Here is an 18941-nt window from a genome sequence, read left to right as displayed (position 1 = left end):
CCCATCAGATTTCGAAGATGCATCTTTGAACGCACTTTGTCTTAAATCAAAACGTTAACTGATCTGGAGATGCATCTCTCTAATATTTCAAAACGCATCTCATAGATCTATCTCTGAAAGGCCCATTTTACACGTTTATTATTTCGGAGATGCATCTCTGTTTAACATTTACGGCGCATCTACGTAAATAGTCAAAACAGTGCAAGTTAAGTTGGTTCTATGGTTACTTAGATGAAAATGAAGATTTATAGATATTAAGGCTGTGTTATGTGATAAGCATTAAATTGTACAATCGATATGCAAAAAACCGACATAAATCTAGATGGTCAAAATAAGTCATCAGTCAATACACAATGAAGTCAAAATACACATTATAGTCGAAATAAGTCAAAATAAAATACAATTGATAATAAAGCCAACGTACAAATACTATAAACTATTATGTATGTCAGACTAGAGCTCCTCGGACTCCTCGGCTTCCTTTACCCCCTGTCCTCTGACGTTGTCTCGGGTAAATTAGTGTATTTCGTGTCTCCGTCATAATGGCATCTAGGACTTGCCTCCACATGAACAGGGCTAGAGGGAACATGAGCCTTTGAAATCACTTTTTTTCCTCCGAACAAATGCATGTTATGTAACCCTCCCATGCTTCAGTATGTTGTCTTTATCTGCCATAATGCATGTAAGTAAATCAGACAAGTGTCACATAATTACTACAAACAACCCTACACGCAAGAAAAGCAACAAAAAAAACAGACAGATAAATTACGGAGATGCATCTCCGATTCCTGGAAATCAAAACGTTGAAAAATTTCGGAGATACGTTTCTGAAATTTCCTGCAACATTCAATTTCATCAAGGGTGATAATGCATACCACCAAACCCACAAAAATAATGCAGTGATCATTATTTGTAACCATAAAACATGTTTTCCAGTATCTATATGCTATCAATTAGGGGTGACAAAATGGGTCCAATCCATTGGACATGCCCGTTTTGCCCACACTTTAATTCGGGGAGGGTGAAGAATTTAGGTCATCACCCTCTAATATGCCCGCCCCGCCCCATTTTTTTCGCGGACTTTTGCGGACACGATCATTAACATAAAGTTTTGTATTTTTATGCTTAAAAGGTGCAGTGCTCGCGGGCTTTCCCCTCCCCGCACTCACTTTTTTGCGGGACGAGCCTAGATTTTAGACCCTCATCCTCAACTATGTCTGCTCCGCCCCACCTGATATTTTACTGGCATTTGCGAGAGGGACCTAAACGGGACGGTCATGCCCATTTGTCACCCCTACTATCAATCAAGTAAAAACTATTTATTTCTTAACCTAATCATCAATTTCTACTAATTTATACAAAAACTCAAAAAAAATTATAAAAATAAAAAACTTACAAATTGTGAATTTACTTCTGTGTTGAATGATCTCTTTGATATTTGATGTTGATGAAAAAAAGGTTTGAACTTCGTTGATTGATTTTGAGAGAATCTGAGTTGTGAGATTTTAAGAAATACCGTCCGGAGATGCATCTCCAAAATGTACACGAAGATGCATCTCTGTAGTTTTTTATATTAAAGTCAGAATCCTATTTTCTCATGGTACGTTCGGAGATACATCTCCGAAATCTGAGAGCATTTTTATATTTTCACGTGGTGCCCTAATAATATATAGGTAGGATGCATCAAGAATTTCTCATATTTAATAATCAATTTAATGAATGAACAAGTCTGTGGAAAACAAAATCAAGAGATTTTAACTTGTCAACCCCCCCTTGAACCTAATGTGCACACGCGCGGGCGCGCACACACCCCATAATTTCATAATTCCAAAACTGCCCTTCAAACAATTTTTGTGCAAAATTTCCGATATACATTAAATTTTCAGGATACCGAAATTTCTGAAGTTTACATGAACTTACAAATATTACCAGAAATTCTAAATATTCCAATTTATACCAGAAATTTCAACCAAAGTAAAAATTCTTATAATTCATATTCAATAAAATAAAATAAAATATTTTTTAACACTACCAAAAATTTCCAAAAGTGTTATAGTTTATCAAAAATTTTGAAATTTCAGATTGTTTACCAAAAATTTCGAAACAGATAAATTTCCGATAAAATCGGATAAATTTCAAAAAAAAATCTGTTTTTTATAAAAATGCTCTAAATGATGGATGTTAGGTACAAGTGTCAGAGTGGTGGAGTTAAAATCTCCAAATCAGGCACGTAAAAGCCCATTTTCTGGAAGATAAAAAAACATTTTAAGGTCCATTTATTTTCCTTCAAGTCGAAGCACACATAGACATTTTAACGTTTCAATATCAGTGTTGCAAAAAAAAAAATTGGCAGAACAATTGATCATTGGGAACATCCACACAAAAAGTAACATCATAAAAAACACAAATATATCAAAATCAACAGCGCGGGAGTTCCCGCTGTCAGTGTCAAACTTCATTTTCAGGGGAAGAAAATGAAGCAATTCTAGGCTCTACCAAAAGTGACACCTTAGTGATAAATGAAATTTTTGGAGATTATGTTTTCATGATTCAATTTCGACTAAGAGTTGAAAATATGTTTCGAAAGTGTTTCCGAAACACAACATCCTACTTGTAACTAATGGCTTGAGAATGTCAAAAAATTACTAAAACATCGTGGGACTTCCAAAACTGGAGGAGAGACCAGATCATTGACCCTTTTGAGATTTTAGATTCTCACCCTTTTATTACAGACCAAATAAATTATTTCATATTCAGGTAAGGCAAAAAGGATCATAGAGGACAGAAAAGGATATAAAACCAAATTTTAATCAATTTAACAAGTACCTTGCCAGATCTTAATGAGTTTGCATTAATTTATACAAAATGAACGATATGTTAAGGAGGCTGAGACTTGAGAACTTCAGTCTTTAGAGGCATGCAAGTTTATACTTTAGCTGGTACAATCATGTTTTGCATGTAAGCTGGCGTATTTCTTTAATTGCTGTACTCATGCTGTGTAGCGCCATTTTCTTCACCTATTTTAGAAAATACAAACAGAGCAAGCCTTGTCAACTCTATGTAATACACCTACAAGAATAATGTGAATTTGTAAACAATACTATTACAAAAATTACCTCCAGCTTGTCTACTTTTGCTTTATGGTCTTCAGGTAACTGTCTGACTTCATCAATCAACTGGATACACTCGGTTACATTTTCAGGGGACACAAATTCCAATACCGCATGGACACAACACTGCAAATCAAGAAACAAAAATTGTCATGCGTGCATTCACAAAGTTTTGATTTAAAGGGCTCCATAGACTGATAATGAGAATCCTTCCGCAATCATACATACGGAGAGTAAGACGATAAATATTATTAGTGTAAACATCAATCTGCCTTCTTTCTACTTTCTGCATCAAATGTAAGTATTGATTGCTAAATATATTCATGATAAATCATTTGCTAAAGGAATTTTCCAGATGTAAAAACAAAGTCAAGGATATCCAGTTCAATAACTAAAACTTCAAGGTTTCTGTTTTTCCAAACTAACTAGAGAGAGATAGAGAGAGAGTCTTCATCTTAAAGCACAAGACCTTAGAATTCCTTATCTGGTATGGACAGCCAGCAGGAATGATGACAGCTTCTCCAACATGTTGCTGGAAAGTCCATGGTTCAATCTCTGGTAATAGTGACGGGAGTTAATTAAGTTATATAGGACTGTAATGTGTATTAGATGATCAAACAAATAGAAGAATAAGTACTTACTAAACTCCTCCTTCAGTCTCACTTTGTGAGTACTGTCAAGAAAAATGCTCTGATCTAGAATTGGATGAACCATCTGCAGACAAGAAAATGTCAATAATCAATAACTCCAAAATTCTTCCAAGGAATTGTCTAACAATGAACTTGCCTTCTTGTGAGAGTCGTGGGTATAAGTAAGTTCATCATAGTGTCTTTTAATGTATTCTATGAGCTTTGGCACATCTTGTCTACGAAAGACATCCCACTGGGCGCCTGAATGCTCGGTAAACTTTTTCTTACAACTGTTGGAGCTTTCAGAGGGACTTCTAGGATTATCATGTGCTGACAAATTGCCGGTATGAACAGTCCCATGAAGCGAAGGTTCAGAATCAGCGAAGATACTGCGTTCTCCATCCTGAGAAATATTGCTGTCTATACTCTGAGTAGAAGCTTTTTTAGCTTCAGTTGAGATGCAAGATATTCTATCGACTCTCCTGAAAAATTCCATTCCTTCTTTCCCCATACTCCGCAAACCTTTTTGTTCCATTTCTTCAGCATGTGATAATATCATTGCTTTAGCATTCTGTCCCGGTAACTGCTCAGCAGCAACATACTCCACTTGACACAGAGCTTTGTGCTTCTTCAGCAATTTCCTTATTTTTGTAAGCTGTTCTGTAGAGAGAGGGACATCCGCAGAATGTGTCATAATATTAACCTGGAATAACAAACAGAAAGGTAAAATAGCATGGATTATTTACACAACTCATTTTACAACAAACATGGTTAATATTTGAGAGTTAAGGAATCAGTTGCAACTAGTAATTTCTATGTGTGGGGTACTAACATAGGCAATTTTAAATGCTTAGTATAAAGCTAAAACAAATAAAATGATCATGAGTTGAACAAAGTAATTGACTAATTTTTGGTTCTGGTATCAACCTTTAAACATGGTTCTAGTTGTGACTTGTGTTCATCGTTCGGTACAAGAATGTTTTCTAGCTATGAATCTGGAATAAAATCGATGGGTGGTGTTTGGCTTCAATTTCAAATTCATTATTATATGTTTGCTCAACCAAGCTACCAGAACTCAAAAGTAATAGTAGGAGTTAGAAAACTGTGAGTATGATATGAAGTTATACCTTTTATTGATAATGACAACATACTTCATATTTTCACTTCCAGATCTCAAACAAGTATTGCATATAATATAAACCTTATAATGGACAAAACAGTCTTCACGACAGGCAAAAATTTCATGAGGATGCTCATTCTTTCAAAAGACAAGATTCACATTAAGTTATCATGATGGGATATATGCACAAATACAATTTCTCACCAGAGGAAACATCAAAAGAATAATTTTAATCCAATATAGTTGGAATCACTTATGGCATAGTTTAAATTCAAAAAATTGAGTCTTAAATGCAAGGCAATACTAGATGTCTTTAAGAAGAGGAGGAGAGTGACATAACAACGACCCGTACCACATCATTTGAGTCACAGCAGAGTTTTGTCACAGAATCAGCTTCCATGTCATCACAGCCATACGAAATATAAACATATGGCCCAATGTCATGTTTGGCACTCCCGTGTTGCAAATTTGCAGCTAAATTTAGAAGACCAGACACAGGATTCATGTATTCTTGAACTGGTAGAGCATCAATTACTTCAGAAAAATGAGCTGGAAACTGCTCTTTGAATACTTGGGAAGACAGCCATCCTTTCAGTTTCAACATCTCATGCCAAGTGTTTCTCTGAGGACGACTTTTGAGAGACCCTGTAAAATACTGCCTAATGTTTATTTCCACCTGCCAATAAAATACACACTTAAGAATGGCATTTTGGTTCAATGGCAACATTATGATGGCCATATACAAAAGGAACAACTAAATGCACTAAATTTTAGTCCATATTCATAATGGAAAATATTTTGAATAGAATATATATTCATATACGACTGTTTTAACGTCAAATTAAGAAATCACTTTAAATGAAGTTCAACACATACAATGAGTTGATATACTAACCTCACACCAATCTAAACAGGATTCAAGTAACTCTTTATTATTCTCATACTTTGTAATGCTCTGCTCAAGATAAGTACAGAACATGAACAGTGGATTCCAACTGAGGTTTGATGCACTCTGGAGCACATCTTGGACCACTATAGGATGGCCTTTTCCCCAGTGTTTCTGAAAATGCTCAAAGTTATCACCACTGATGTCCAAAACTGTGGGACAAAACAAGCAATTGTCCGATGAATCTTCTCTCTCAGCTGATTTCTGCAACTGGTTATATCGGTTAGTATTGAGGTCAGTGTCAAAACACAGTGAGCAGCTTGAACTTTTATCCAAAGTTTCGGGAAAGTCATAGCTGCAAACAATTTCTTCTGCCTTTACTTCCATCTCTTTGAGCAAAGTCGGGGGGAAAATGCATCTTAAATCAAGCATGCCTGTACCACAACCACCAAGCTCCATAGGAGGGCATGATACTTTTTCAATATCATTACAATTTGTCCACTCGGGCAATGTTGAAATACCAATTAGTTTATCACAAGAGATGTCATTCTGATCCAAAATATGGCTCTCATTGTCAACACAGGTGTCCATCTGATCAGGTAGCTTCAACATAGATGAGCTAATTTCTCCACAAGTTCTTCCTGAACATAATTTCTCACAACAACTTAAGCATAGGCTATATGAACAACTAACACAGCTTCTATGGAGATCCAGGATGGGTGTTCTGCAGTGATTGCTGAGACCGGTGCAAATTAGTTAACAAGCAGATTGGCATTTTTTAATAGCATATGAAAACAAGGACTTACCAATTAATATTTTCATTGTAGCCAAATTCAACCTGCTTGATTTGAATATCAGAAATATTTTTCCCTGTTACACAATATGGCATCTAAGATACATTTGTAACGAACAAAAGCTGCTTCATAAAACATCAATGTTAGAAGAATGAAAATAACTACCTTTAAATTTTGCTTTTGTTTCTAGCTCAGTTTCGCGTTCTTCACTTATTCGCTTTAGTACTGGAAGGAGCATGCAGATCAAATAATGAAAATGCAGTATTCTATCAACTCTAATTTTACCAGTCAAACAAGGCTGAAACAAAAGGTCAGAAATTGAGGCGTCAGAATATGCTAGTAAGAAACATTCCTCAAGTGGAAAAGCATCAATGTTTGATGTCAGACCTTACTTTCACTGTTGTTACATTGACTTCCCAAACAGTCCTTACATGTGCAAGTTCTTTGACAAACTGGACAAGCCTTCTTAACTTCGCTTCGTGTGTCCAAATACCTATTTGTGTTAAAAAGTTTAGGCAAACATCTCATATTTTGATTTGATTAACAATTCAAGAGCAACAGACTACAAAAACCATATCTGTAAACATCATAGCACTAATCATCACTGATCCATCTGGTATAACTATTTCTGATAATGATTCATTAGCATGGTTTCCTGTTTTCTGTTCATTTTAAAATTCCATGATTCTTAACCTCTGTCGACAAAGTAACCATTCCACACATCTCTCTTAACAACAGCAAAAAGGATCTAAATAGGTTTTTAACATTTAAAATTGTGCCTTTTAAAATTCATGTTTCCGCTTTGCTCCAAAAGAATAACAGAACATTCTCTTCCCTATAATTAGAATCAAAATCAACAAGTTTTCAAACAGGGTTAAATAGCCAACAAACACATGATTAAAATTCCAACAAAGTGAGAAATTCAGCACAGCACAACTTTGAAAGAAGTGTAAACATAGAGACATGACACAGTAAATGAATGTAAGAATAACAAACTGCTCTCTTATGCATCCAAAGCAGAAAAACTCCTTTCGACAGCTAGAACACTGGACGAGATTCACAGAATCACTTCTCTGGCACCAGTGACACTTCTTCCTCTTAGTATCCCCATTCTTCAAGTTTAATCCATTAGGCACAACCTAAACAAAGAGTTAATTCAATAGACATAAAAAAAACACGGATCGATAGAGGCAGTGGAAGCAACTCACCTGCAATTTGCCAACAGCAACCCTATCAATATTCTTGGACCTGAAGTAACGCGGTGTTACAGCTACAATCTTATTCTCAGCAGCAACTTTCACATCATAATGAGAATTCACATTGTCATAATCATGTGGCATTAAAGCCGGAGATATTTCCATAACACCATTCGGTAACTCCTTCCTTAATTCCCCTTCATCATAATGACGCAATTCCATTTCTTCTGGTTTAATCTCCTTTTTCTTCTTTTTCTTTCTCTTCTTGTTGTTGCTGCTACTGTTCCCTTTTCTCTTCTCAACTTCCCTCTCCAGAACCATTCTAATAAGATCCAATTGCGTGTCACATTGCTTCATTGTTTTCTTCCTAACAGAAACAGTAGCATGAGCAGATGCAGATGCAGATGCAGAAGCAGAAGGAGTGTCGGTTAACGATTCTGAATCCTCCGAGAACTTCCGCTTCTTCTTCTTGATCTTTCTCAGCTCCATTTTGAACTCACTCTGTGCCCTAGCTGTTTCCGTTTCCGCATTGTCGATATCAACAGTTTCATCCACGTTTTTCCGCTTCCTCTGAAGCTTCAGAGACTCAGGAACTTTCTCTTTGTATTGACGATGCTTTCCCTGGAGGTAGTGAATCTCGCAGAGCTTCAGATCATCCATCACTCTCCGCTTGCACCGCCATTTCTTCCCGTCGGTTCGTCCGCACCGGAGATGGTCCGGTGGAACCTCCTGGTTCGCCGATGCTGATTCTTTCTTCATTATAATCTAGTTTTTTGGGGGAAGAATTGGGATTTTTTGTAGAGGGAATTGGATGAGGAAAGTTAAACCTAATTTCCCAGTGACAGAAATTATATTTTTCTGCATAGAGCACAGGGTAAGGGTAAAAAGGTTTTTCTGATCTTCAGGTATAAGAAAAAGAGGCTTTTTTTTTGTTAAAAAAAACAACAATGGTATGGCATATTCTCGTAATTATTATCAAATGCAAGTTCTATTTAAACAAGTAGCATACTAGTATTTGATTATCAGTGAACTCAAGTTAAAGTTAACTTATGTTCAGCATTCAACAAAGTAGGATCATTGTCTCTCAACACACAAAAAAGAACTATAGGTTTTTCTTTTATTTGTATATGTTATTTAAACTATCCAATACTTTTATTTCTATATGTTATTTAAACTATCTTTGGATTGATTGATTGGTATGGATACTATGAAGTAGATAAAATTTAATTGTTTATAATAGTTAAAATTGGAAGGAGCATAACGGAGCATAGCGGAATAGATTCATATCTATTTTGTTTCATTTCATTATTTACGATTATCATCTTATTTTTGAATTTGAACGGGATAAGAAAATGATTTTACTTCGTCTTAAAATATCTAAACAATTAAATAGAATATATATTATGCTATGTTCGTTTTAAAATATTAACCTTTTTTTAAAAGGCAAAATGAGAAATATATTAACGATCAAAATATGTTACTTCAATATAAAATGTATCGAAGATGATAATAAAGAATCCAAAATTACAACACAAAGCTCAGAATAAGAAACAATACAAAGTTGACTATAAAATAGTTGATAAGCAAGATAAAGGATTTTGCTTTCAAATCTGGTAATCAAAATCATTAGAAACATATTTCAAGTTTAACCACCAAAAAGATTGAAGTTTTACCTTTTCTAATAACGCCTACAAATGCTCCTCTTTATTCTGAAAAATACGAGTGTTTTGTTCTTTCTAAATAACTTAAATCACATATAGCCAAATAGTATTAAGAAGCATCCAAACATTTTTCGACAAACCGCCTAGTCCTCTAAACTATAAGAGATGATCCAATAAATTTCCTTGAAATATCGTTAAGAAACCTAGTCAATTAAAAATTATAGGCCATTGTCTATCAAAAAATCACATTTTACAAACAAATGATTTATGTCGTCATCCACGCCACAATTTTCCACACATCTTTTGATCGGTCGTAGCAAGAATCTGTCGCCTAGCCAAATTATCTTTCGTCAGAATACGATTCAAATGCAACTGACATACAAAAATAGACACCTTAAATGGTACAGTCTTCAATCGCAAAATTTGAGAATTATCCTGATTGTTGTTGTTGTCAATATCATATAAATTTTTATAAGCATTATTGATTGTATAACAAGAAGATAACTGTAAATTCCAAACCCTTTGATCTTCTACGTCCACCTGCAAAACAATTGAGGTCAACTACTCAATACACTCTCCCACTAACTCCTCCCACACAAACAACCGCATACGCAACTTCCACGCCTCACCATTCTCCCCCTACCCCAACTTGTTCATCTTTGCGAGTGACGCCAACTTATTCTCGGCTAAATCAAATTGTCTACTAGATTTAACCTTCAATAGAATACCATCAAGCCAATGGTCTTTCTAAAATAAAGTAGAAGCCTTATATCTTATCTTTCGACCAATGTTATTGAGCAACCACCTACATGAACCAAACTAACACCCTCTTTTATTTTATTTAAATTCCTCCACCAAATATATTTACTACCTCCCCCAAAACATAAATGCCCCCCTTCCTCACCATATCGAGCAGTCAACACCTTATACTAAAGACTTCCCGTCTCATTTAGAATCCTCCAACATCATTTATCAAGTATGGCTAAATTAAACTCCTTCAACCTCCTAACCCCCAAACCACCATTTTATTTTTTCAAATAAATAATATCCCATTTAATGCAAGAAATTTTATTCACTTCCTCACCCCCCCCCCCCCCTTGAAAAATGCATTAAAAATATATTCAAGAGAATATATGATACTTGCAGGCGGCTTGAAGAGGAAAGAAAGTAGACTAGAATGGACGACAGGACTGACTTAATGAGAATCAAACGACCCCCCATAGAGAGAAAGCGACTCTTCCATCCAGGCAACCTTCTTTTGATCCGCTCAATCAAAGGATACCAGAAATTGAGTTTCCTAGAATCACCACCATTGGGCAGCCCCAAATGCAAAAAAGGTAGGTGACTGCGCTTATAATTCATAATCAGTGTTGCCTCATGCAGCAAAAACTTAGAGACGTTAACACCAAACAACATGCTTTTATGAAAGTTAACTTTCAAACCCGATATGGCTTCAAAAAGAATCAAAACTGCCTTCAAGGTTCGAACATTAGCTTAACTTTAACCCTCACCAAAAGAGTATCCTCAGCGAATTATAAATGAGAAACAGAAGCAACGCATTGTGCCATCCCATAATCTGAATACATACCTTATTCCACTACAACATTCATCAAGACATGTAACCATTCAACTGTTAACAGGAATAGAAAAAGGGAGAGACCTATTTCCAAGTTAAACTCATCAGTTGGACTATCATTAACAAGAACTGAAGGAGTTATCATAGAAATACATTTTAAAATCCACTTCCGCCACAGAGTTAAAAAATTCATTATACACATAACATCATTAAAACATCGTTAATCCACTAAGTCATAGGCTTTTTCAAAATCAATCTTAAATAATAATAATTATTTTTTCAAATTAGTGCATCGTTTACCAATTCATTAGCGATAAGAATGTCATCCAAAATTTGTTGACCTTTTACAAAAGTTGTCTGAGATTCATAAATAACACCGTCAATCATGTGCCTTAACCTATTAGAAAGAACCTTGGATTCAATTTTATATAGGCAGATAACTAAAGAAATAGGTCTAAAATCGGACAAGCGCTTATGGCTCTCAACTTTAGGAATCAAAGCGATAAAAGTTCTATTTATACCTTTTGATAACTTGCCATTGTGGTAAAACTCAACAAAGAAACACATCACTCGTCTTTTATAACGTACAAAAAATCTTTTATGAAACCAAGATTGATAGGGGTGTACGTGGGTCAACTTGGGTTTGGTTTGGCCAAATCTAATACTCAATCCATATTGGACACTTCGGTTTAGATGAGGTAAAATAATCACTTGTTACACCAATGGACTAGTTTGAGCAAACTCACTCATTTTTGGGTTGGGTTGGGTTGGGTAGTGGGTTGCCCAAATAATTTTTTTATTTTATTAATATTAAATGACTAAATGATGAGAGTCGTCATTTTTTTTTCATAAAAATTACTCAATATTTTATCTTCTTAAAAAATTAGGTAACTTATTTAGCATCATAAAATAATAAATGATATCATCAACTAATAAAAATTATCATAAAATACTAGCAATAAACTAAAGTTGCATGACATAAAATTGTATTAGCATCAAAATAACTAAATAGTAAAATATTCAAAATTAGTTAAAGTCATGGTTCACTAAAATAGTAAATGTTAAGAGACTAAAATTGCAACAACAAAATTGATATTCATCAAAATCGTTAAAATTATAATAATAAATGTTTGATTAGTGGGTCAGTGGGTTTTTGGGGTTTGGGTCTGGTCTTACCTAAAACTCGGTTTTTTAATGGGTTATTTAGTTTTTAAACACATGTCCACCCAATTACCTAACCTAACCCATTTATTTTGGATTTTTTGGTGGATTTGACCAATTTTGTGGGTTAACCCAACCCATGTACACCCCTAAAGATTGATTCCATCTGGACCTGGATTCTTAAAACTGTCACAATCCCAAACCGCCTACTTAATCTCAACCTCTGAAAAAGGTAGAGCCAATACCGGCCCTTCCTCCCTAGTGATTGATTTAAAAGAAAGATTGTATGTCCCTGGTATACCAACTGCTACTGATTGAAAATGATTATGAAAATGAAATCGAGATGATAGTGTTTTACCCTGAGTTTTTTCACCATTAACGCCATTTACCTGAACATCATGAACTGAAATCGAGATGATGGTGTCATACCCTAAATTTTACCCAGAGTTTTTTTCACCAACATCAACATAGCATAATCATTTCATTTTTATCATGTATTACATCAGTCAAAAGCATTCATCAGGGTTTAGATGAAAAGTCAGGAGTTATGGCATTTTATTTGGTCTTTGTAACATTCATTTAGTCATTTGTTGATTAAGAAGTCAAAAGAATTGGTTTCTTAGTCCCAATATATCACCCATTCCATTGCATTAAGTTTCAGAGGTCCAAAAGGATGACAATCAAAAGTATTGTTGTCATCTGAATCTATGTGAGGTCTTGATTGTCATTATGATTGGGGATTAGAAGCAAAGAGTCCAATAGTTAATTACTTTACATCTGATTATTTATTCACGATCCCTTAATCAATGAATCGATACATACATCGTGACATCTGTATTATCTACTCATCACAACATGTATTTTGTTTCGCATAGTGTCTAAAATGTCAATCAGAATAAATTTTTGGATCTACAGACAGACCGATTGAATAAATTTTCAAATATACGTAGAATTAGCGGGCGAAAAAAATTCAAAATCAAGCTTGCAGACGTCGGTATTATTAATCTACGGTTCACGTAGTTTAACTTGGTATGCTCGTTTTATTTTTTCGACAATTTTTTCGGTCACATTTTGATCATCCCGAGCTTTTTAACCGATCAATTTTATTTTAAAATTTGATCAAAACATGTATATTTCCGAAAATTATATTTTACGCTGATCATTTTAGTGCATTCAATTTAAATTTTCAAACATTTTCACACCCGAATTTTATTTATTTTTGATCTTTTTTGTTTTGAATTTTTAGCCAAAATAATTGAAAATTTTAAATAGAATTATGTAGGTTTTTAGTTTGAGTTTATTTTTATTTTAATTAAAAGTATTTGATTTTAGTTTCAATTTAATCATTAGTTACATTTCTAACATTTAATAAGAGAACTTCAAATAGAATGCAGAAGAAAAATTGGAGATAAATAATCCCTTCAATAAGGAGTCTGCACGGCCCCACTAGCTCTCACTCTCTCGATTTCAACAACAAAAAACAATATTATTTCTCGTAACATTAACTAACCAATACTCTTTTTTTTAAGTAACAATAAGAAAAAAGGATTGAAAAGAAAACTCCCTCAATCTCTTTCTAAAAACGCATCAGAAAATATCCTCATTGTTCTCTCATAACAAATATCTATATTCACTCTTCATTATAAGACTTGATTCACTCTTTTTCTCTCTAACATCAACCACAACATAAAGCAAAAAACTATCTCCATCATGAAAATACAACAAGCTTGATTTTTTCACCTTCCACAACAATACAACTCATCATTTTCTCCAACATTCATCTTCAATTTCATCTCTTCATTTCACCTTCATCATCATCAACATAAAAAAAAACATCACCAACATCACCATCTTTTCTTCTTCTACATATCTTACAACAACAACAACCTCATGGCCACAAATATATATATATATATTAGTATAACTAGAGCAGAACTGACAATAAGAGTCTCATGGCCACAAAATATCAAAGAGTTTGATTCCTTTCAGTATTTTTGCATTATATGCGAGACAATGTAGATTTATTTATTTGGTGTTACAAGAGGGCTTTTGAGCTAGATGAGGTGTAAGTGTGTAACACACAAAAGGGCTTTATATGAGATTTAATGTGAGGAATGGGGGAAATGTACTTTCTAGGAACAATAGAGAAGAGCAAGATTCACTACGCCAAATAAGGGAAAAGAGGACGCTTATTTTGGCCTATAACAATGCTTTTAAGCGCCCTCTAAAGTGGTGCTGGCATAGGTAAAGACAGCGCTTTGTTTTCCTAGAGAAAGCGTTGTCTAAAGTGGCCCTTTAAGGGCCACATTATAGTGCGCTTTCAGAAAAAAGCGACCTCTGGAGTAGTCCATAAAGGGACACCTTAGAGGGTGCTTTCTGGAAAAAGCGCCCTCTAAAGTTGTCAATGTAAAGTGTTTAGAGGGCGCTTTCTGGACAAAGCGCCCTCTAAAGTTGTCAATGTAAAATGTTACAACATATATACAACAACATTTCATACATATATGTACAACAATATACAACCTAGCTATATGATTCTTTGATCAACAATGAATTGACACAATTCATCCTTCATTTCATCCAAATGAGCTCTTGAGTAAGATTTGTATTCCTCAAAGTACTACAATTAAGAGAATAAAACATATTCATGATTTAGTAACAAATTAGATGAAATATCCGATAATATTAAAATAAACCCTAAGTTATTATTCCATACCATTTTTGGGATGTCTATACGATTCAACGCAATGATATCTCTCATAAATCTCAATACAAAAAATCCGCAATCGACCGAATTGTTTTGCTGAGGACACTACACAGAAAAACAAACAATATATATATAGTTAATTTCTTACAAACACTATTATAAGCAAAAAAACAAACACTATTATAAGCAAAAATAAGATACTTAATATATACCTGAACTCTGACCCAGGTAATGTCCTTCCTATTACGGTAATTCTTTTTCGATCTAAATTTTAGTATTGCCCTAACAAAATAAAAACGTATATTGAGATCAATCTGACAGACATAATTAAATATACAAATACACACGAATATTTAGGGGAATTTCACTTACGCGTCAACCGTCTTCTTCATACTCGGATATTTACTCCAATCACCCGATAACGAATCGAGATAATACACCATTAGTCTCGAAAGATCCATAGCAACCAACACCCAGTGACCACTGTAAAATAAAACAAAAATTTAGATGCATGAAAATTTTCTACGTAAAAGATATACATAGATTAGAATGAAATTATTAGAAAGAAAATCTAACCCGTTGCCAGAATTAAACGGTAAAAAATACAAACTGGGTGTAGTATTATCGCTGGCCGCCATGAATCTATCGACTAGTTCATTCTTTACAGATGTTGGATTTTTCGTTATTAACGTTGTGTTGATACGGGAAGCAGCAATAAAATTGAATCGGTTACACAATTCAGTTCCCCGCATCAATGTTACATACATATACCTTAAATAGAAACATAATAAACATTAGACTACTCATTGAAATGTGTAAATAAATTGTTCAACTAAGTAAATAATAGATTGATCGGAGTACCATATGTACGTATGAATGACAGCGATGCCCAATTCTTCGTGTTCAAAAAGTTGTTGCATGTCCTCCTTTGCAATTATTTCGGAATGAGCAATTCCGAAAACACCTTCATCAAAATCTACAATACGGATGGCGCCGTGCATAATATCGGACTCTTCCACCATTTTCTCAAGACGCATCATAATTTGAGATTTTGTCCCGGACGTCGTTGGAATATCGTTACCAGCTTTTTTCAACTTTCGACCGGGAACCTAAAAATTCATATAAATTAAATCATGACTTTTTGTGATGCAACAGAATCGTTGTGTATATAATTCAATGGGTATATATATTTGTACCTCTTTTTGAGATGCAACCGACTCGATGCGTCTTGAAATCCCTTTACCAGCTTTATGTGTGGGTCTTGTAGGAGTCTAACATTACCATGTAATAAGGATTGATTAAATATCATAATTGTAGCTGAATTGAAATGTGAATACTAAATATTCATAATCATCTAGAACATATATACCTCGGCATCTGGGAAAATTAGATCTGACGGCCATCCAACAAAGGATCCGACTGCATCTCGCATCAACGTTGTCTCTGAAACAACGTCAGGTAATGGTAGAAGCGCGTCGGTATCTAATACAAGGTCAACCGAAACTTTCATATATCCCACCGGGAGGGGATTATGGTGAAGTAATTCACCCGAAGTGTTGTGCACTTTTCCCTTGCCAACCATGCGATAAGTTGGTGACGATAGATACAGCTGACAAGGTGCAATGCCCTAAACCAATAATAAATGTTATTGTTAACGTGTATATGTGTCAAGTAAAAAAGTGCTATTTTAATTTCATAATAACATATATAATTACCTCGGGAAATTTCGGTTGACAATTGATACTAGCTCGGTCACTAGTATCTTTTGCCTCGGAAGCGCACCTTTCCTCTCTATACCTTGCATTCTCCTTTTGCAGTTCGAGTACTTGTGCCCTTAACTCCGCCAAGGTCTCCATGACCTCTTTGTTGGTAGGATTTTTTGTTTTTGGTTTTTTATAAAATGACGATGGAGTCACACCAAAACCCTTACCCCTCACACGACCGGAATACTCGGGAACATTTAGTACTCGACTAAGTACGTTCCTGCAATCCTGGACCTCGGTTGAAGGTAAGGTTTGTGATAAAGTCTCCTGAAATATTATTAGAGGAGATTAAAAATGAATTATATGTCTAACAAAATTTTCGATATAATTAAAGAAATAATGTTACATATACTTACACATTCGTCATAAACATTTTGGACCGCTTCAACGACAGCCCCATCCTTCCCAACCCGAGCAGCCTTCCACAATACGTGCTCTGGAAGAGATGTTGCGTCACTTTTCTCCTCGGCTAGCTACAAATTGAATCAGATTATAAGATCATCAATTATAACATATTGTGACAATGTATAAGCTCATAGCATTTGAATATACTCACAATTCTTTGTTGTAACCGTGCATATCCCGTACGCCCTTTTTTGTACGGATACGCGGGTTTTGATGCCCTTTTCCGATTTTTGTCGCTTACTTCCTGGATAAAAAAGTTTAAGGCATATTAGAACCAAGTAACTTAACAATTGTATAATACCATAATTAATAGACATTACATGGAAATTTTCGTTTCTTCGTTTGGCGACAAAGTTATCCCATTCTTCGGCTGAAATAATCTCGGCATACTTCATTGGCCGTTCTGCTTCAACAAAGTTTCCTTCCTCATCCTTGAGAAATTTGTTGGACAAAAAGGATCGAAATCTTCGGAGTCTTTTTCCGGCCAATTGAATACAATATTTTTGTCGGCTTTCATCGATGTGAAAGGATCTCTAAAAAACATACAAATGGAGTGTGTTATTATAAGTAATATTATAACAATATATGGTCAACAAATAGTCAACAAAAAAAACATATAATAATATACGGTAAGTACCTGTATCTCGGACCATATTTTTTCTTTGCCAACCTTCAATTCCGGACTTCTCCAATTATCACATGTAATCGGAATATGTTGTCGAACAAGGGAACCAATGTAACTTGCCAACATTGAACCGTTAGGCTCAATTAGTTGGTCTTCAGCACTCCAATGTACTTCGAATTTTTCACCCTTGTCTCTTGCACGAATGATTGACTTCATAACAGTCAATCCTCGTTTGATTTCTTTTTCAACATTGTTACGTGATCCACTCGCGTCATGGGTATCGTCTTGGTTAGCCATTTTATCTGTAATATAGAAATGATTCAATAAGACCCAAGTAAGACAATGACCATATTCGTGAAGCTACACAAAAAACACATTCATATACCTTCCATTTCTCTCATGTTACAACAATCTAAACTCTTTTTTTTTCATCATTATTGAATACAAACTCACACACACCTACTGCATACAAAAGACCAATGCAAACTTATGGTGTTTGGAACATGAACAATTTTGCATCCATAATCATCAAACTTCCAAGCACAAGCTCAAACACACTCCAAATGACATCAGTTTTCAATCAAAAATAAAAAACCTTACAACAAGGTGCTCATGAACACCATATAGTGCTCGTTTGCCCTAAACAACATTAATCAACATAATGCACAAAATGTAAAACTCAGTTTAGAAAATGCCCTAATCAAACACCTGAAGAAAGTGAACGGTAATGATGGAGAAGTGAAATACCTTCAAGGTGACGGTAACGATGGAGAAGAAAGTGAACAGCGACGGTGGACGCAGATAACTCAGTGAACGTGAACGCAGCAGCAGAAAAAGGCGACGGCGACGACGACGGTGAGGGAGGGAGAACGAACGGATGACGAGAGTAATCGCAGTAGAGAGTAATTGTAGTAGAGAGAAAGCCCAGTTACGTAAACGAAATAGCATATAGAGAGGGAAAATAAAGAGACATGCAGTATATATGTTATAATTTTAATGTTTAATAAAGGACCTTAGAGGGCGCTTGTGTAAAAAAAGCGCCCTCTAAAGGGGGCCTAAGAGGGCGCTTCTAAAAGCGCTCTCTAAGGCTTTCCAAAAGCGCCTTATAAACTGGAAATGTACATGGACTTAGAGAGCGCTTTTTTAAAAGCGCCCTCTAAGGGTACCCTTAGAGGGCGCTTTCATAAACGCGCCCTCTATTGGTGTCCCTCCATTTCCTCATTATTTTTTCGCTTCACTTTAGAGGGCGCTTTGTTACAAAAGCGCCCTCTAAAGTGCGTTGTCTATTCCTCCTTATTTTTCTCTTCACTT

At 35.0% G+C, this 18941-nt stretch overlaps 1 protein-coding gene across 1 annotated transcript; it reads right to left on the bottom strand.

Moving 5' to 3' along the window:
• Positions 1-2331: 2331 nt before the first annotated feature.
• On the bottom strand, positions 2332-8697 carry LOC127100587 (lysine-specific demethylase JMJ28). The gene is made up of 12 exons (XM_051037818.1): positions 7748-8697; positions 7536-7678; positions 6927-7032; positions 6705-6837; positions 6552-6615; positions 5755-6481; positions 5212-5535; positions 3897-4442; positions 3752-3824; positions 3580-3665; positions 3117-3236; positions 2332-3017 (listed from the first exon to the last, which is right to left on the bottom strand). Exons 1-12 carry the CDS (start codon positions 8492-8494, stop codon positions 2946-2948), a joined length of 3141 nt encoding a protein of 1046 aa, XP_050893775.1. The 5' UTR covers positions 8495-8697; the 3' UTR covers positions 2332-2945.
• Between the last annotated feature and the right edge of the window lie 10244 nt (positions 8698-18941).

Source organism: Lathyrus oleraceus, chromosome 7 (genome assembly GCF_024323335.1).
Source record: "Lathyrus oleraceus cultivar Zhongwan6 chromosome 7, CAAS_Psat_ZW6_1.0, whole genome shotgun sequence".
In the NCBI taxonomy this organism is placed as follows: domain Eukaryota; kingdom Viridiplantae; phylum Streptophyta; class Magnoliopsida; order Fabales; family Fabaceae; genus Lathyrus; species Lathyrus oleraceus.
This window is presented reverse-complemented; position numbering and strand designations above follow the sequence as displayed.

What these genes read in the sequence shown, in the direction of transcription:
- LOC127100587 (XM_051037818.1), bottom strand. Translation starts at nt 8,494, where the DNA reads ATGAAGAAAGAATCAGCATCGGCGAACCAGGAGGTTCCACCGGACCAT. An exon ending in GCTGTGACTCAAATGATGTG is followed by an intron (nt 4,443 to 5,211) that starts GTACGGGTCGTT and finishes TTGTTATTCCAG; the next exon opens with GTTAATATTATGACACATTC. An exon ending in CCCACGACTCTCACAAGAAG is followed by an intron (nt 3,825 to 3,896) that starts GCAAGTTCATTG and finishes TCTTGTCTGCAG; the next exon opens with ATGGTTCATCCAATTCTAGA.